The sequence below is a fragment of the Mobula hypostoma genome, chromosome X1, assembly GCF_963921235.1.
Source record: "Mobula hypostoma chromosome X1, sMobHyp1.1, whole genome shotgun sequence".
Classification (NCBI taxonomy): Eukaryota; Metazoa; Chordata; class Chondrichthyes; order Myliobatiformes; family Myliobatidae; genus Mobula; species Mobula hypostoma.
This window is the reverse complement of record NC_086128.1, coordinates 24,501,573-24,522,319: the sequence shown is the minus strand read 5'-3', so window position 1 is coordinate 24,522,319 and position 20,747 is coordinate 24,501,573. Positions and strand designations below refer to the sequence as shown.

Sequence of the window (20,747 nt, the reverse complement as noted above, 5' to 3'; positions counted from 1 at the left end):
TGACCTCTACACCAGGGCCTCTGCTCTTTGTGATATATGTAAATGACCTGGATGAAAATATAAATGGGTGGGTTAGTAAGTTTGCAGATGATATGAAGATTAGTGGAGCTGTGGATAGCATAGAAGACTGGCAAAGTCACAATACAGATCAATTGCAGATAAGGGTGGAGAAATGGCAGATGGAGTTTAACCTGGACAAGTGTGAGGTGTTGCACCTTGGTAGGGCAAATGTAAAGAGGCAGCACACTGTTAAGAACAAGACCCTTATCAGTGTTGATGAGCAGAGGAATCTTGGGGTCCAAGTTCATAGCTCCTTGAAAATGGCAACACAGCTCAGGTTGATGGGGTGGTTAAGAAGGTATATGGCAAACGCGTCTTTATTTGTCTAGGAATTGAGTTCAAAAGTCAGGAAGTTACACTGCAGCTTTCTGAACACTAGTTAGGCCACATTGGAGTATTGCATACAGTCCTGATCACCCCAGTACAGGAAGGATGTCGAGGCTTTGGAGAGAGGGCAGAAAAGGTTTACTGGGCTGGCTGGTGGCTCAATGACATCAGCGCCGGACCCGAGAGCAGAGGTTCCCGGGTTCGAAACCAGTCGGGTCCGCTCCCGAGTATGCTTTCCATCCGTGCCGGGTTGAGTGTCGAGATCGCAACTCGACCTCGTAAAATAAGGGGAAAAATGCTGCGAAAATGTCTGTGTGGGGAGTGGTGCGCCACACAGTCTCTCTCTCGCTCCGCGCATTGTAAAAAGCCATGAAAAAGACATCATCACGGACGCACGCGCGCACAAGCAGATGCACACGCATAGACGTGCACGAACGCAGACACAGATGTACAGACTCGCATGCGTGCAGGCACACGCCAAAAAAAAAAAGAAAAGGTTTACCATGATGTTGCCTGGATTAGAGGGCATGTGCTATAATGAGAGGTTAGATAAACATGAGTTATTTTCTCTGAAATGGCGGAGGCTGAGGGAAGATTTGATAGCGGTTTATAAGATTATGAGAGGCATAGGCAGAGTAGGCAGCCAGTATCTTTTTCCCAGGGCTGAAATGTCTAATACCAGAGGACATGCATTTAAGGTGAGAGGCAGTAATTTCAAAGGAGATGTGAAGGGCAAGTTTTTTTTTACACAGAGCCTGGAATGCGCTGCCTAGGGTGTCGTAGAGGCAGAAACAACAGGGTCTTTTAATGATGTTTAGATAGGCACATAAATGTGAGGAAAATGGAAGAATATAGACATTGTGTAGGAAGAAGGGATTAGATTAGTTGGCCATTTGATTACTAATTTAAGTGATTCAGAACAATCTTCTGGGCCAAAAGGCCTGTTCCTGTGCTATGTTTCTATGTTGCCATTACCCAAGGCCCTACTGTTCACTGTAAAAGTCCTACGCTGGTTAGTCTTCCTAAGATGCACCACCTCATACTTAGCTGAATTAAACTCCATTTGCCATTTCTCAGCCCACTTACCCAGCTGATCAAGATCCTTCTGTAATCCCCGGTCACCAACTTCACTATAACTGGGTGGTGAACACACATTCCAACATGGGTACAGGAGGAGGTCACCCAGCTTCCCCAACCTACTCCAGCATTCAGTGACTGACCTGTATGTTCCCTTCATCTACATGTACAAACAGTTGGTCTGATCTTTGGCTTTGTCTCCATTTCCTGCCTATTTCCCAGAACTCTTCCCTATTCCACATCACCAAGAGCCTAGCTCTATTCCACTTCATTCCCTGGAGAAAAAACTGATTATCCTTGGATATAACATTTCCAATGATCGACCATCCTCAACAAGCTGTGGAGGGAGGGAATTCCATACTGGACCCCAGTATTCCATAGTCCACCTCTTAGTTTTATGTGTCTTTTCTCTGAACGTTCTCATTTGATGAAACAGCTTTTCTTACTCCTCCAGAGATCTCTCTCCACTTGAAGTACCCCACTTGACCATCCTCACCAAACTTCCTGCCCTCCCAGAAATTTAAGATACCTTGTTCCCAATAGAATACAGTCATAAAGGAAGATAGCAAGTTCTTTTGCCACTTTGTTTAAGTCATATTTAACTTCTGCAGTGTTTTCTATGAGTGGAAAAGTTGATTTATTGACTTTGGGGGTGCAACATAATTTCAAGAAAAAAATCCTATTCAAGGGAAATGAGCACCAATTGGAAATGATTACAAGGAGTTGGAAAAGTTGATTATCAAAACATTCTAGTGAAAGGTTTTAAACTAAACTGGTTTCCCTGAGGTAGAGAACTAAAATTGGACAGTAAAACACATACAAAATGCTGGAGGAGCTCAGCAGGCCAGGCAACACCTATGGAGAGGAATAAACAGTCCATGTTTCAGGGCAAGAGCCTTCCTCAGGACTGAAAAGGAAGGAGGAAAAACCAGAGTAAGCTGGTGGAGGGGAGGGGAAGGAGAAAAAGCTAACAGGTGAAAAGTGAAACCAGGTGAGGGGTAGGTATGTGGGTGGGTGGGGAGGGGAAATAAAGTGAGAAGCTGGGAGATGATAGGTGGAAAAGTTAAAGGGCTGAAGAAGGAATCTGACAGGAGAGGACAGTGGAGCATGGAAGAGAGGGAAGGAGAAGGGGAACCAGAGGGAGGTGATAGGCAGGTGAGGAGAAGATAAGGGGTAATAGGGGAGCCAGAATGAGGAATAGAGGAAGGGGGGGGGGGAGTCAGAAAAATCGATGTTCACGCTATCAGGTTGGAGGCTACCCAGATGGAAATTGGGGTGTTGCTCCTCCAACCTGAGAGTGGCCTCATTGTGGCAGCAAAGGAGGCCATGGACTGACATTGTCAGAATGGGAATGGGAAGTAGAATTAAAATGGGTGGCTACCAGGAAATTTCACCTTTCCTGGTAGACGGAACATAGGTGCTCGACAGTGAATGTGGTTCTTGGGAGACACAAAGTATATTGGAATATATACAGACATGGTCCCATGTTCTGTACAGGTGATTTCAAGAGTTATTTGGATTTAAAACCCTGTGTGTCACATGTGCTTCCTGTACACATATCTTACTTTCTTTTGTTGTTATTTAGTCCATGCTTTTCTGTTAAGATGCCAATGCCAAGGTTTCCCAATGTTGTGATGTTAACGAGGCAGCATCTCTAGGAAGAGGTACAGTCAACGTTTCAGGACGAAGGGTCTCGGCCTGAAACGTCGACTGTACCTCTTCCTAGAGATGCTGCCTGGCCTGTTGCGTTCACCAGCAACTTTGACGTGTGTTGCTTGAATTTCCAGCATCTGCAGAATTCCTCGTGTTAGTGATGTTAACAGTCAGAATGTGGGTGCAGGCTTTGACCACTAGGTGGCTCCAAAGTGGCATTTACAGCTTAACCTTTTCGACTGTGATGCTTCCTCTCTTGGGTCAGGTGGTTTGAACAGGCAAAGGTCAGAATGAAAAGGTGCAACCTTGAGCTTATGGTTACCACCAGCAGTAGATCTTCTCTGAGTTAAGAAACCAAACCACCCTGTGCCACTCTGCACCAGTCTCTCTATGACCATTCTCAAAGGGAGTTAGGTACATGCAGTACCATTCATGACTTTAGGATTTAGAACCCAAGAAATAGGAGCAGGAGTAATCCATCCTGTTATTCATTATGATCAGGACTGATCTTCTTACCGCCATTTCCATATCCCTGATATCGTTAATATCCAGAGATCTATCAATCTCTTTTTGACTGAGCATCTGTAAGATTCCAGGGTAGAGAATTACCAAGTTTCCCCACCCTGTGTAGGGAAAGACTTTTTTCCCCTCATCTCAATGTTAAATAGACCACCCCTGATTCTGGGAAGGTATCTATCCTCAGCCAGTGGAAACACCCTCCATGGATCCATCCTTTCAAGTCCTTTGACTATTTTTCAAATTTTGATGAGATCTTCTCTCATTCTTCTAAACTCTGGAGAATACAGTCTGAGTTGACTCAATCTCTCCTCACATGACAAACCCACCATCCCTGGACCACCCTAGTGAATCCTCACTGCACTCTTAGTGGCAATTAGAGGTGAGGAGACCAGAACTGCCCACGGTACTCCAACAAGACCCTATACAACTGAAACAGGATTTTCCTTATTTCTGTATTCACACCCCCTTATAACAAAGGCTAACACATCACTTGTCCTCTAGATCACTTGCTACACCTGCATGTTGACTTTCATTTACTTGTATATGAGTACATCCAAGTGCATTTGAACGTCATCACCACTGATCTCTCATAATTTACCAAATCCTCTGCTTATCCATATCCCCGTTCCCTCAGCTTGTCCGTACACCCCTAACCCCAAAACCTCTCTACATCCCCCCCTCCCCACTCACAACCCCACCTAGTGTAGGACCAACAGCAAACTCAGAAACAGGACAGTTGGGTGACCTTGGGCAAACAGCTGGTTCCTTGAGGTACTCTCCTAGTCCTACGGTTATCCCCATTCTTTGCATTCTGCCTGATAATTAATTTCTGTGCTCTCACCTTGTCGACTTGTCTCCTACGGGACCGTGTTGAAAGTTTCTGGAATTCCAAATGCACTTCATCTATTGGTTTCCCCAACTACACCAGCAGATTTCTCTTCATACTGTAAATCTATGTTGCTTTTCTTCAAAGTATCTGTTATTATATCTTCCATTTTAACATTTTTCAGACATTAGGTAACCAGCTCAGATTCTTCTTTCCCTCTTTTCTTAAACAGTGTGATCACATTTTCTTCCATTCATTCCATGGGCATCATTCCTGGATCTATGGAATTTTGGAAGATGAGAACCAGATCATCTATCTCTATGGCCATCTCTTTCCAAACTTCAGGGCGTAGATCATTGGGTTGTTGGTTTTCAAGCTCATGAACCTGTCTAGTTTTATTTTGTTGATCCATACTTATTTCCTTTGCTCCTCTGCTGTTGTCTTCAATGAAGACAGATTCAAAGTAATTGTTTAATTTCATAGCCAGCTATTCCCAATTATAAGTTCTCCTGCCCCTTTCTACAAGGGGGCACTTTTGCCCTCATTAAACTTTCCCTTTTAATGTTCCTGTAATAGTTCCTACAGTCCTTTTTTAAGTTCCTCACCAGTTCACTCTCAAGTTTGACCTTCCCTTTGTTCACTCTTTTTTTGCTCCTTCGGTGCTGAACTCCCAACTCTCTGTGTACTACTATTACTGGCAACTTTATAAGCATCTTTCTAGATTTTCTTTTTTTCATTAATTTCTCTTGTCACCCACAAAAGAATCATTTTCCATGTTTCTGTGCTTCAAAGGATTTTTTTTTTGCTACTTATGCGTTCTTTTTGTGAACACTAGCCATCACCTGTTCTTCATTAGGAGTACAAGGAGATTTGGTTTATCACCATAGACTCTTGGAAGATTCTCCAGATGTACATTGGAGAACATTCTGACTGGTTGCATCACTATCTGGTATGGAGAACCAATGCACAGGCTGCAGAGGGTTGCAAACTCAACAAGCTCCATTAGGGACACAACTGTCTCCACCATCAAGGACATCTTCGAGAGGCGGTGCCCTAAGAAGGCAGCATTCATTACTAAGGACCCTCACCATCTAGGACATGCCCTCTTCTCATTACCACCATCAGGGAGGATGTACAGGAGTCTGAATATGCACACTCACTTTCAGGAACAGCTCCTTCCCCTCTGCCATTAGATTTCTGAGTGCTCCATGAACCCATGAATCTTATTTTTTTGCACTATTTGTTATTTTTGTAATTTAAAGCAATTTTATGTCCTTGCACTGTACTACTGCCACAAAGCAACATACTTCACGTCGTATAAGTCACTGATGATAAATCTGATTCCAGTTCTGGTTCACCATCACATCTTTCAATGTATTCTCTCAATCAACCACAACCAATTCCCTCATACCTTCATGGTTTCCTCTGTTTAGATCTAAGGGTTTAGTTTCATATTAAATTATATTTCTTTCAAACTGAGGTAACATTCTGTCACGTTATGGTCATTCCTCCCCAAAGGTCCCTTAAATAACAAAATGATTAATTAACCCTTTCTCATTCCACAAGATCTACACTAGTCCTTTCCCTAGTTGGTTCCTTAAGATATTGATCCAAGAAACCATCCTTCATGAAATGCTCCTCCTTTCTATCACAGCTGACGTGACTTCTCCACTCTAGGCTAAAGACTACCTATTATGACTCTGTTACTCTTCTTAAATGCTTCTCTAAGTTCCAGGCCTATTCTGTGCCTAGTATTGCAACTACTTGTTGGTGGCCTCTCAATAATGCCTACCAATGTTTTCTGCCTTTTGCTCTTTCTTGACTCCACCCAATATGTCTCTACTTCCCCTTTAGGCCTTGCTGAGCCAAGGCCCTTTCCAACCACAATACTGATTTACCTCCCTATTTATAGCACCACCCTGTCTCCTTTTGCTTTCTGCTTTGTCCTTCTTAAGCATTGAACACCCATGACTATTTAATTCCCAGATCCTGGCAATGAGATCTGAACCTTTAGTTCTTCTTGTGTCATTAACCCATCTACCCCGTGGATGTTAGTGTCTTTTGCTATTCTAGCTTTTAAAATGATATCTCAAATGGCCTATCAACCAATCATGGCAATATAGTTTGGACAGGACACAAGGAAAATTCTGTGGAATTCAACATGAGGCTATATGATCTTCTACCTTCCATATGATAGAGATGATGAAGCCTTAGCTTAATATTTAATCTGCAAGGCAGCCTCTTCAGCAGTGTAGTCTTATCTCAGACTGCCTTTGGATTAAGCACACCTTTGGAATAAGATTTGAACCTACAACCTTTCAACTCAGACAGTGTTAACGACTAAGCCAAGGTTGATCCAAGATATACTTCCAAAATGTAATCACCTCCAGGGAATACACGGATTGATGATATTAGAAACAGGCAGCCTAACTGCACTGTAACAATGAGGTATCAGCCTTATTGGCAAAACTCGATGTTTACATAGCAGCAGTGTCACCACAACTTTTGAAGGAAATAATGACCCTGAAATTTCACGGGGGTCCTACTGGGAAGGATGCACCATGTCCTGCTGTGACACAAAGGTAGTGTTGCCAGTCTGCTGGGGACTTCTTGGTCTTTTCCTTCATTTGGGACCCAGCATCCGGACAAGCCCAACCATTCTCTTCCCACCTCCTCGACCACCATAACTCTGACACCCATATAATAGTCAGGCTGGATTTCCACCATAAACTGAGGCAGCAAGTCAATGCAGGAGGGCACCAGAAGATCGCATCTCTCCGGATCGTCAAAACTGCTCCAGCAGTAGTGACTGCCCCCTTCCTTGCTCCAGGACAGTAGTCTGTGCCTGTTCAAGCCAAGGCACATGACAAAAACCATACAGCTTTGTCCCATTGACCTACAGAGGTAAATGTAACAGAAAAGCACACACAAAATGCTGGAGGAATTCCGCAGGCCAGGCAGCATCTATGGAGAAGAGTACAGTCAATGTTTTGGGCCGAGACCCTTCATCAGGCCTGGATGATAAAGAGTCTTGGCCTGAAATGTTGACTATACTCTTTTCCACAGATGCTGCCTGGCCTGCTGAGCTCCTCCAGCATTTTGTGTGTGTTGCTTGGATTTCCAGCATCTGCAGATTTTCTCTTAAACGTAACTGAGAGTCCCGTTTACCTTCCACTCTTTTCACGGTGAGGTTGCGGTTACAGAAGTGACCCACGCAGCATCGTATGCTGACAGATGGTGGTGGGTTGTCACAGGGTGCCTCTCGAGGAGTGCTTGACAAACATCCTTTCACCACCTCATCTGGGAACTCACTGATCACTGAGACATAACACCTGGAGCCAGTACATTGATCCTTGGTACAATATCCGTTCTGACACACACAGTCATACTTCTCCAATGTCCCTGGAAATGAGATGGAAGCAATTAACCATGGCATTATTAAGGACTTTGTACCAAGTCTTACAGGGTTACCCTGGTCTCTCCCTGCACCTGTGGCCATTACTGGAAGGAGCATGTTCATTATTACTGTTCTGGGAAGGCAGGGATGGGGAAAACAAGGGTTGCACCAGGACATTGACTGGACTGAGAAGAGGCGGATGGTCAACCTGGAAAAATGTGAAGTGATTCCTTTTGGAAGGTTGAGTTTGGAGGTGGAATACAAGGTTAATGACAGGATTCTAAAGCATTGTGGAAGAACAGAGGGATCTTGGAGTCCACGTCCATAGATCCCTCAAAGTTGCTGCACAAGCTGATAGGGTAGTTAGCCTTCATTAGTTGGGGGGTTGAGTTCAAGAGCTGCGAGGTAATTTTGCAGCTCTGTAACATCCTGGTTAGACCACACTTGGAGCGTTGTATTCAGATCTGGTCATCTCATTATAGGCACGCTGTGGAAGCTTTATGGAAGGTGTAGAGGAGATTTACTAGATTTCTGCCTGGATTAGAGAACAAGTCTTGTGAGGGGAAGTTGAGCGAGCTAGGGCTTTTCTCTTTGGAGTGAAGGTGGGTGAGAGGTGACTGAATAGAGATGTATAAGACGCAAAGAGGCATAGATAGAATGGACAGTCAGAGATTTTATTCTCTGGCTGTCAAATGGCTAATACGAGGGAGTATAATTTTAAGTGATTGGATGAAAGTTAAGCGGGAATGTCAGAGGTAAATTTTTTTTACACAGTGAGTGGTGGGTGCATGGAACGCCTTGGCAGGTATGGTGGTTGAGGCAGATACATAAGGAACATTTAAGGGACCCTTAAATAGGCACATAGATAAAAGAAACACGGAGGGCTATGTGGGAGGGAAGGGTTAGATTGAACTTGGAGTGGGTTAAAAAGTTGGCACAACACCATGGCTGAGGGGCCAGTGTTGGTACTGTTCTATGTTCTTAACCCAGATCCGTTGATATCTACAAAAAATCTCTAACTTGACTCTATTCGGTGAAGAAGCCTCCACAAGCCTTTTCAGGTAGAGATTTCTAAAGATTTACTGACTATGTCTAAAGAAGTTTCCCCCTGATTCCTCTTTGGAACACTGTCCAGGAGAGACATCAGCCCCATATCTATGCTATTAAACCCCGTATGCTTCAACGAAATCACCTCTCAGTTTTCTGATCAATGGCCAAGGCTCAATTTCATTCACCATATACATTTACATGTATTAGGAATTTGCCGTGGTGTGTTGGCATGACATGCAACAAAAAACAAAATTCAACAATTATTAAGAATAAAGAATTAACTAAAAATAAATTGAGAAGGATAGGGGAATGGAATAAAATGTGTGTGCGTGTATATGTATATATATACACACACATATATATACCAGCATGTATTTACAGTCTCAGCAGCATTATGAAAAGATTGCACTAACTAGCTCACTAAGTCTTCACAGACATTTTTAATCAGTCTCTTAAACTATGCACTGTTCCATCATGTTTCAAGGAATCTTCTATAGTCTCTATAGAAGAGGTCTGTTCAAGAGACTGATAAGACAGTGGGACGGCCCTGAGTACATGCGTTCAGACTTTTGTATCATCTACCTGAATGGAGAGAGGAGAAGAGAGAATATCTGGGGTGGGTGGGGTTTTATATTCTGCTGGCTGCTTTACTGAGACGGCGAGAAGTATGGACAGAGTCTCTAGAGGGGGGTATAGGTGCAATCCTATCCATTATTATAGAATTCAGTTGTCTAATTTTTATTTCTGCAGGCAGAAATTAAATAATAATCTACAAACACAACACTTTTGATATACCTGGCTTGGACACAGAGATCAAATTTGCATTGCAGAGGAAACCTGTGCAGCACTGTGTTATCTTCTCTGGGACTTGTGATTGGTTGCATCTCTTATCACTGTGCTCATTCAGACAGCCCTTCTGGTGGACCTGCTTCCCATCCTCAATGCTGAGAGTCTGATAGCAGAAGAGGCCAAAGCACCGCTGCCCTGTGCAGTCTTCACCTTCGCACACACACTCGGTCTCCTTTGTACCTGTGAGGAAACATTGCTTTATTTATCACTTACACTGGCTGTGCAAATATGTTTTAGGTTGAAGAGGATGGGTGAGATAGGATTGGGCCAGGCTATACAGAAGCAGAAGATGCTGGAAACGCTCAGCAAGTCAGGCAGCATTTGCAGGGAGAGAAGCAGTGCTAATGTTTCAGGTTCACGGCCTTTCATTAGAAGGTGGAAAGCTGGAAATGAAACAATGAAACACTTTCTAAGCGGCAGGGAAGAGTTGGGATGGCGAGAACAAGGAGAATGAGTGTGTTTGGGTGCAGATCAAAGTTCAAAGTATGTATATGTCACTTTCTTTCAGGCATTCACAGTAGAACAAAGAAATACCATAAGACCTTAATATATAGGAGCAGAATTAGGCCATTTGGCCGATCGAGTCTGCTTCATCATGCCTGATCCAATTTTGCTCTCCACCCCTATCTCCTGCCTTCTCCTCATACCCCTTCATGCCCTGACCAATCAAGAATCTATCAAACTCTGCCTTAAATATACATAAAGACTTGGTCTCCATAGCTGCCTGTGGTAAAGAATTCCACAGATTCACCACTCTCTGGCTAAAGAAATTCCTCCTCATCTCCATTCTAAAAGGATGCCACTCTATTCTGAGGCTGTGTCCACTGGTCTTAGACTCCCCCAACACAGGAAACATCCTTCCCACATCTACTCCATCAAGGCCTATCACTCTTCAAGAGGTTTCAATGAAGTCACCCCTCATTCTTCTGAATTCTAGTGAATACAGGCACAGAGCTATCAAACGCTCTTCATTTGACAAGCTATTCAAACCTGGAATCATTTTCATGAACCTCCTTTAAACCCTCTCCAGTCTCAGCACATCCTTTCTAAGATAAAAGGCTCAAACTTGTTCACAATACTCCAAGTGAGACTTCACCAGTGCTTTATAAAGTCTTAACATTACATCCTTGCTTTTATATTGTAGTCCTCTTGAAATGAATGCTAACATCGCATTTGTCTTCCTTACCACAAACTCAACCTGCAAATTAACCTGTAGGGAATCCTGCACAAGGACTCCCAAGTCCCTTTGCAACTCAGTTTTTTTGTATTTTTTCTCCATTTAGAAAACAGTCAGCCCTCTCATTTCTTTGACCAAAGTGCATGACCATAGTCTTCCAAAACTGTATTTCACCTGCCATTTCTTTGCCTATTCTCCTAATCTATGTCCTTCTCTAGCCTCTCTATCTCCTCAAAACTATTTTCCCAGCCACCTATCTTCATATCATCTGCAACAAAGCCATCAACTCCATCATCCAAATCATTGATATATAACATAAAAAGAATCGGTCCTAACACAGACCCTTGTGGGACACCACTAGTCACCAACAGCCAACCAGAAAAGGCTCCCTTTATTCCCACTCTTTGCCTCCTGCCAATCAGCCGCTGTTTTATGCATCCTAGAATCTTTCCTGTAATACCATGGACCCATAGCTTGTTAAGCAGCCTCATGTGTGGCACTTTGTCAAAGGCCTTCTGAAAATCGAAATACCCCTGTACACAACATCAACCGATTCTCCTTTGTCTATCCTGCTTGGTGTTTCTTCAAAGAATTCTAACAGATTTGTCAGGCAAGATTTTCCCTTGAGGAAACGATGCTGATTAAAGACTATTTTATCATGTGCCTCCAAATACCCTGAGCCCTCATCCTTGATAATCGACTCCAACATCTTCCTAACCACTGAGATCAGACTAACTGGCCTATAGATTCCTGTCTTCTGCCTCTCTCCCTTCATTTGTGATTTTCCAGTCTTCCGGAACCATTCCAGAATCTCGTGATTCTTGAAAGATCATTACTAATACCTCTTCAGCTACCTCTTTCAGAACTCTGGGGTGTACACCGTCTGGTCCAGGTGACTTACCTACCTTCAGACCTTTCAGTTTCTCAAGAACCTTCTCTCTAGTAATGATAACTTCACACACTTCATGACCTCTGACACCTGGAACTTCTACCATACTGCTACTGTCTTACACAGTGAAGACTGATACAAAATATTAATTCAGTTCATCTGTCATTTCGTTACTACCTCTCAGCATCGTTTCCAGTGGTCCGATATCCACTCTCGCCTCCCTTTTACACCTCAGTACCTTCTTTATACAACAGTATTTCCAGTCAAGTTGGCTCCTGTGTACAATGCTCCCACAGGACATCTTCTGGATTGACCATGAAACCATTTAGTACACTCCCTTTATGTCTTTTACATTTGTTTTTCATCTTGAATGTGATTCTGGAATTGTTGGAGCCTGTGATTTGGAGTTTGGAGATTGTTTGGGTGTTTCAACGCTCTGCAGTCTCTCAGAGGATTCCGGGAGACAGGCAGCGTGCGCAAACCTTGTGGCGAGAAGGTTGCGGGTGTCGGTGTATGAGCTGATGTTCCATTCCATTTTGCCAATGAAAGCTTCCATTGTTTGCCAATTAAAGTGATGAGGGAGATTGAAATATTGAGGTGAATGTGGAAGGTGAGTGCTGGCTGCCCGCCAATTGATCGCTGATGGGATCGCTCTGCTGCTGGATAGGGGAGACTGCCTTTTGATCGCTGGTGGGATCACCCTGCTGGCAGAGAGGGGAGAGCTTGCTGCTGTGCCCAGAGGATGTTACCCAGGTTTTCTGCTTTTTGGATGTGGACTTGGACTATGGACTCTCTTTTCAACTTTTTTTTATATTGTGTTTTTTGCCCGATCTTTCTTGTTTTTTTGTGTGTGTGTGGGATGGGGATTTGAGGGTTGATGTGCCTGTTCCATTTTTGTTTGTTTTTCTTGGTTTCATGGCTATCTGGAGAAGAAGAATTTCAGAGTTGTATACTTTGATAATAAATTAACCTTTGCATCAATGAGAAACTACACACAACGCCTGACAAATAATCAATGCCTAAAGGAAGACAAACTGAGCAATGGTAAAAGATAGAACAAAAGGAGAAGGAATATAGAATATAACGTTACAGCTACAGAGAAAGTGCAGTGCAGGGCAACAGTAAGGTGCAAGGCCACAGTGAAGTAGATTGAAAGATCAGGATTTTGTCTTAATCATACAAGAGATCATCTCAATGGTCTTATAACACCATGATAGAAGCTGTCCTTGTGCCTGGTGGTACTTATTGCAAGCTTTTGTATCTTTTGCCTGATGGGACTGCAGGAGAAGAGAGAAGGTTCAGGAAGGGAGGGGGACTTGATTTTGTGAGGCAGCAAGAAGTCTAAATGGTGTCAAAGGAGAGAAGGCTGGCTTGTGTGATGAGCTGAATCATGTCCACAACTCTCTGCAGTTTCTTGCTGTCACAGGCAGAGCAGTTGCCACAGCAAACCGTGGTGCAACTGGATAAGATGCTTTCTATGGTCCAGCAATAAAAATTGGTAAGGGTCAAGAGAGATATGCCAAATTTCTTTAGTCTTCTGAGGAAGGTAGAGGTAATGAATGCACTTTGTTGGCCACAGCATCTACTGTACATGGTTGGACCAGGACAAGATTAGGTGTGGAGAAGAAATAAAAGTTTTGAAGGCATAAGAAAGTTTGAGTTCTGTCAACCAGGATAGATTATGACTTCTGGCTTTCACTGCAGAGAGTTGGGCTGTGCAGGGAAAGTGGTTCTCTGTTAGTAACCAGGTGACACAGAATTAAGTTAATTGTCAATGGAAACAGAGGTGGAGAAGTCTTTCCAATGTTGTGGTGCAGACTTCGCAAGCTGAAAGGAAGTCAGTAGAAATTCAGCATTAACTTTCCAAATGTGCATACCTTTCCTAGAAGGAAGAACTAAGGAGGGAGATTTACCAGTCACCGAGATTACCTTTCACACGAAGAAGGGAACAGACAAGTATCAATAGTGCATAAGTAAGGAGTGATCTCTCCGCCATCAGGGACCTGCAATGTGAGGGAAAAATATGGTTTTATTGATTGCATTTTAATGAAGGATTTATCAAAATCAAGTTGGTATTCCCCATATTTCCTCCTCCATTACTAACTACACACCCTCCAAGGTTGCCTGAAACGTGATTGGCAAAGTTTCACAGAGAGTCTGTGGAGAATCAGTACCCTTACGGTATAGGTCAAACATTAGTCACTTTCACACATATTTCTACAAGTACTTGAATCACGTCCAAGGGAACACTGACTGACCAAGCCTGAGAAACGAATGTTTGGTTAAAAGAATTTGGTGCCAACTTGTGCATATGGAAAATTATCTGATTCTCCATAAATCTCAGCAGGATCCATTACAAATTCCTAGGATAGGGACAGCTTGGGTTTGACTTGGAGTGTAGCTCCCTCTGCACTGTTTCATCACACACTCCTAGGGTCAGACACAGACTGAAGCTCCCTCTACACTGCTCCAGCATATTCTCTAACCTCGAGTTCAGGGATACAGCAGTTTTCAATGGTTAAAGAGAAAGCGGCGGCTGAGAGGAAGATTGGGATTAGGGGAGATAAAGGTCACTCATCCCGGAAAAAGATTCAGAATAATGCACCCTTAGTTTCACGGATGCTTTGAGCATCTGGGATCAGAAGCCCTGATTTTCACTGGAGATGTTTGGTTCAAGGTCAGCAGCGATCCATCCCATTCTCCTGCTGTCTCTACACTTAGCCCCTACCCCCCCTATCCACAACCTGACGCCCAAGAAACATTTAGCTCCTGCTGATTGGAAAGGAGTCAGTGTGTTTGAGTGATCCATTGACTTTGGAGACCTTTGCACCCAAGTTGGTTCACACAGACAGGAGGAGGTGATTCCGTCCTTCCGGGCATTTTTTAATTTATTGAGATATTGCATGGAATAGGCCCTTCCGGCCCCTTGAGCCACGCCACTAGCAATTCCCCAATTTTAACCCTAGCCTACTCACAGGACAATTAACAATGACAAATTAATCTACCACCCCTATGTCTTTGGACTGTGAGAGGAAACTGGAGCACCTGGAAGAAAGCCACGCAATCACGGGTAGACACACTTACAGGCAGCGGCGGGAGTTGAAGCTGGGTCGCTGGGACTGTAAAATGTTGTGCTGCCCCATCCTATCTATAGATCTATCAATCTTAGCTGTGAGTTATCTACATACAGTCCCTTCCTCAAATTTTGAGTGGAATTTCCAGATTATTATACACCGTCCCCCCATCAACCCTGTGGGAAGAGCCATTCCTTTTCCTTAATCTGAAGATGACACATGGGAAGAAAGATGTTCTCTCTATCTACCTTGCCAGTTCCATTTGTCATTTTTACAAATCCAGTCTAATTGTACCTAAATTTTCATTAGTTGAGGGAATTCAGTTTGTATAACGTGTCTTTGTAATTAAATCCTTTCAGTTCTGCTAACTCTCGGATGAATCTGCCTCTCCTCACTTAAGGGCCAATATATCATACCTGAGGCGAGGATCACAGAACAAAAAGCAGTGGCCAGGCCCCCTATGCAACCATAACAGAGAGAGTCCAAGGGAATGAAAGTTATAGGTTCTCTTTTTCTAAAATAAAAACAGAGAACACCAGAAACACTCAACAGGTCAGGCAGCGTCTGTGGACAGAGAAATGGAGTTAATGTTTCAGGTCAGATGAAGAGTCTTGGATGTGAAATTTCAACTTGCTGAGCGTCTCCAGCATTTTCTGTTCTTATTTCAGATTTGCAGTATCTGTCCTTTCAGTCCTTTCTTTCTCTCACTTGAGGATACTGCCCCCCCCCCCCCACCACCACTGTGGCCTCATTTTCATCCATGGATAAAAATCAAAAGTCAAAGTAAATTTGTTATCAAAGTACTGTACATACGTATATTAGATTAGATTAGATTATGAGGACACACAGTCCTCCTCTATTGTCATTTAGTAATGCATGCATTAAGAAATGATACAATGTTCCTCCAGAATGATATCACAGAAACACAAGACAAACCAAGACTAAAAATAACTGACAAAAACCACATAATTATAACATATAGTTACAACAGTGCAAAGCAATACCATAACTTGATAAAGAACAGACCATGGGCACAGTAAAAAAAAGTCTCAAAGTCTCTCAAAAGTCCCATCATCTCACGCAGACGGTAGAAGGAAGAAAAACTCTCTTCCTGCCATGAGCTTCCAGCACCGCAAACTTGCCGATGCAGCACCCTGGAAGCACCCCAACCACAGCCGACTCTTAGTCCGTCTGAAAACTTCAAGCCTCCGACCAGCCCTCCGACACTGAGCACCGAGCACCATCTCTGCCGAGCGCTTCGAACCCGCCCCGGCCGCCAAGCAACAGGCAAAGCCGAGGATTCGGGGCCTTCCCCTCCGGAGATTCTCGATCGCACAATAGCAGCGGCAGCGAAGCGAGCATTTCAGAAGTTTCTCCAGATGTTCCTCTGTGCTTCTCACGTCTGTCTCCATCAAATCAGGATTCTGCACGGTACCTACTTAACAAATACGATATCATTTCGGAGTGGCCGCGTGGTCACCATATAGTACCTTGAGGTTCATCTTCTTGGAGGCATTTACAGAAAAATAAATAAATACAATAGAATTTATGAAAACTATACATAAACAAAGACTGACAAACAGCCAATGTGTAAAGGAAGACATATTGAGCAAATAAATAAATAAATAATACTGAGAACTTGATTTATAGAGTCCTGGAAAGTGAGTCTGTAGTTTGTGGAATCAGTTCAGTGTTGAGGTGAGTGAAGTTGAAGTGTAATAAATGTTCCTGATCCGGTGGTGTGGGACCTGAGGATCATGTACCTCCTTCCCAATGGTAGTGATGAGAAGAGAGCATGGCCTGGATGGTGGGGGTACTTGTTGATGGATGCTGCTTTCTTGTGGCTGGGCTTCTTGTAAATGTGCTTATAAGTGTGGAGGGTTTTGCCTGTGATGGACAGGGCTATATCTATTCACTTTCTGTCGGCTTTTCTATTCCTGAGCATTGGTGTTTCCATACCAGGCCGTGATGCAACCAGTCAGGATATTCTCCACTGTGCAGCTATAGAAGTTCGTCAAAGTTTGGATGACCACCCTTAACACAGTTAAAGCTGTCAAAGGATTTTTTTTTAAATCTTACCATAAAGATGACAGCAGCATACTGGTGGAGCTACTGGATTCATGTCCAGAGATCTGTCAAATCTATCCAGTGGAAACTGAGAAATTTAAATTCAAGCAATGATATAAACATGTTTGAAAATATGACTATGAAACTACTAGACTGTAATTTTACAAACCCTTCTGGTTCACTGAGGTGCTTTGATGTAACAAAACTACTGCCCTTATCTGGACCCACTTAGGCCTATAAGTGACTCCAGGCCTGTTTGATTCTTTACTATTTCTTCAGTTTCAGGGCAATTATAGCTTCAAGTAGAGGCAGGAAAGCTTGCATTGTTTTCTCTGGAGCATCAGAGGCTGAGGGGAGATCTGATAGAAGCTTGTAAAATTATGAGGACAATAGATTCCCTCTTCTCATTGCCACCATTGGGGAAGAGGTACAGGAGCCATACTTTATGTTTTAGGAACATCTTCCTCACCTCTGTCATCAGATTTCTGAACAGCCCATGAACGTTACCTCACTGTTCCTCTTTGTTTGCACTGTTCATTTATTTAGTAGCTTATAGCATTTAAAAAAATGTTTTTGCTGCCTCAAAACAACAAATTTCTTGACACACAAGACAGTGATAATAAACATAATTCTGATTCAGAGATGTAGACAGTCAAATTCTTTTCCCCAGGATAAAAACATCAAATATTAGGACATAAGTTTAAGATGAGAGGTTGGAAAGATTAAAGGAAATGTTTTTTATACAGAGAGTGATGGGTGTGTGGAATGCACTGCTGAGGGTGGTGGTGGTGGATAATGGTGTTTAAGAGGATTTTTGACAGGAAACGGAGGGAAATGGAAATGGACAGAGGCTTCTATCTGCAGAGAATGAAGGGACATAGATCATGTGCAGATAGTATAGAGTTAGTTTGATTTAGAATGGGGTTCAGCACAACATGATGGGGGAAATGGCCTGTTCCCGTGCTGTACTGTTCTATGTCCTATGTTCTAGTTAGGAATTCTGACCTTGTCAATATCCCTTGGATGAAAAAATAACAACAAAAAATTCCTCTAAGCCCTTTCTCCCACAAGCAGTTTCCAAGATGTGCCCTCTGACTGACTTGGCTGGGAATGCTTTGGAAAACTCCACTCCATCTCCGAGGCCCGTGTCTGCAGGTGAAGTCATCACAGAGGTGAATGGCTTACTGAAAACTTAAACAGGAAACAGATGCTTTGCGATTAAGAGACAAGAGATATGGTAATAACAGGAAGTGCCCTGGTCAAGCTTTGCGTGCTATCACCAGCTGCTTCCCAGTCCTATTGTTTGATTACTGGGAAGGTCCACACCTTTTGGAAGCAGCAATATACTTCTGTTCATTGACATTATCAGAATGCAGTGCAATATTTCACAGTGTTGAAAATAAACTGATATGGTGGATCAAGTAATTTGTATGTTTCCTGATAAGAGGCTGCCAAAAGAACAATCAAGAATCTGATAAACCACGCTGTGAGGTCGGGAGCGGTGATGTAACTGGATGCACGCAGCTTTAGCTTGCGTTTACACTGGATGGACTGATTTCCTAATGGCTTCTGCAGGATTGGCAACTGTCCCCAGCAACCCGATATCATGTGAGTCGGTGCCAGCCTTTGCCACTCTTGCAGGGGAGTGAACAGACAGGAGTCATAGAGTCATAAGGAGTTACAGAAACACTCTGTGACACAACCTGTCCATGCTGGCCAAAATGCCAGTTCAAGTTTACCTCATTTGTCTGCATTTGCACCATATCCCATCCCTGTACCTGCCCCAAGTGCCTTTTAAATGTTGTTAATGTACCTGCCTCAACCACTGCCCCGGCAGCTCATGCCACATACCAACCACACTCTGCGTGAAAAAGTTGCCCCTCAGGGTGCCCCTGCTAAACCTATGTCATCTAGTTCCTTTGCTGCCATGATGAGGCCTCTCTCGGGTTGGAGGAGCAACACCTCATATTCCATCTGGGTAGCCTCCAACGTGATGGCACGAACATCGACTTCTCTAACTTCCAGTAATTTCTGCCCCGCCGCACTTCACTTTTTTTAGTGGCCAGATGGGTTTTTACAATAATTCTGTTGTTTCACTCTTAACATTAGCGAGGCCTTTTAAATTACTTAAATATAATGTCCCCAGTTGAATTCACAGTGGGATTTGAATTCACACCTCCAAAACCATGTTCCAGGTCTCCCTATACTAGTCTAGCACCAACTTTCTCAACATGCTCACTTCAAATGTCCATAACGATGAAATGGAAAAGACTACAGTGAGTGCAAAGGCTGCTCTGTATATATATGGGGAAGTTAGGGGAGAACACATACCAGAACTGATTGCAGTGTCAGGGGTGGAAAGGATGTGCAGCTTCAAGTTCCCAAGTGTCAACATCTTGAAGGATCTATCCTGGGCCCAACACATCGATGCAATCATGCCAGCAGCTCTACTTCATTAGGAGTTTGAGGAGATTTGGTAGGTCACCAAAGACTCGAGCAAATTTCCACAGCTGTACCGTGGAGAGCATTCTGACTGGTTGCATCACCGTCTGGTGTGGAGGCTCCATTGCGCAGGATCACGAGAGGTTGCAGAGGGTTGGAAGCACAGCCAGGTTCACCACAGGAATGACCCTTTCCACCATCAAGGACACCTTCATGAGATGATACCTCAAGAAGGAGGCATCCATCATTGAAGATCCTCACATTCTGGGACATGCCCGCTTCCCATTACTGTCATTGAGAAGGAAGCACAACCCCTTGAAAATCCACACTAAAGGTCTCAGAAGCAGCTTCTTCCCCTCCACCATCAGATTTCTGAATGGCCTATTAACCCATGGATTCTACCTCACTATTCCTTTTTGAAATTACGTATTTATTGTTGTAATTCATAGTCATTTTATGTCTTTGACCTCTGCTACCACAAAATATCCAATTCTGATATTCTGTCGGAAGAACTGAAACTCAAGTACTAAAGTTTCTCGTTTAGTCATGAGTTCAGTGAATAATCTGGAGTAATACCAAGTCATTTCCAGACACAGAAACGATTCTGTACATCATCTGGAAGGTTGCTAAACCCAATTGATTTCCACGGCAGTCTTTTGCAAACGTAGTATCATCTTTATAAAGGAAATGGTACAGTAACTATGATGCTCTGTGCAGATGTAGAAAGTGTTGACACATTTCATCTCAAAGTGGGAAAGCGACGTAGTGTATTGATCAATAATGCAAAACTGAGTCATATAGTCATATAGTGTGCCCTGCCACTAGACCACACCAGAATAAATTCCAAACTCTTGTTTAAGTTCCTAGCTTCCTACAGGTAACAGTGCGATTAGATCTCGCCAGCATGACCAGATGCATTACAGCAAGCCCCTGTCTTGTCTGTTAGTCTAGCAATCTGTACAAAAAAGACTTGGACGGATATGAACTCATGAATGTAGTTAAGTTAGAAAGAACAGTGGCCAAACGTAGTCTGATTTTGGACACGTTAAACAAAAGTTCATTCTGGATAATGAACATGCTTTGAAGGATTTAGATATATTGGATTACAATGCACAGAATAATGATGGTAAAAACAAACAGATAAAGATGAAGAGAGCATGACTGGTAAAGCAACCTCTATGAGACAGTGAAGACACTATATAGGGTGCTCACTGATACCTCCTGTAACTAATAAAGTGGCCACTAAGTGTACGTTTGTGGTCTTCTGCTGTTGTAGCCCATCCACTTCCAAATTCGATGTGTTGTGCGTTCAGAGATGCTCTTCTGCACACCGCTGTTGT

The 20,747-nt window shown here is 43.3% G+C and overlaps 1 protein-coding gene across 3 annotated transcripts in view; it reads right to left on the bottom strand.

The window, feature by feature from the left end:
- The window catches only part of LOC134340346 (activin receptor type-1-like), a 133,687-nt gene that overhangs the window by 65,245 nt on the left and 47,695 nt on the right, over positions 1-20,747 (bottom strand). For 2 of the 3 annotated variants that reach the window (XM_063037480.1, XM_063037481.1), the window contains exons 3-5: positions 13,754-13,827; positions 9,705-9,938; positions 7,631-7,864 (exon numbers count right to left, since the gene is read on the bottom strand). In XM_063037480.1, coding sequence (XP_062893550.1) covers positions 7,631-7,864; positions 9,705-9,938; positions 13,754-13,820 — 535 coding nt within the window. In that variant the 5' untranslated portion in view covers positions 13,821-13,827. Of the gene's footprint in view, positions 1-7,630; positions 7,865-9,704; positions 9,939-13,753; positions 13,828-16,977; positions 17,016-20,747 lie in introns of those variants that run through there. The other variant, XM_063037479.1, reaches the window with a different exon arrangement.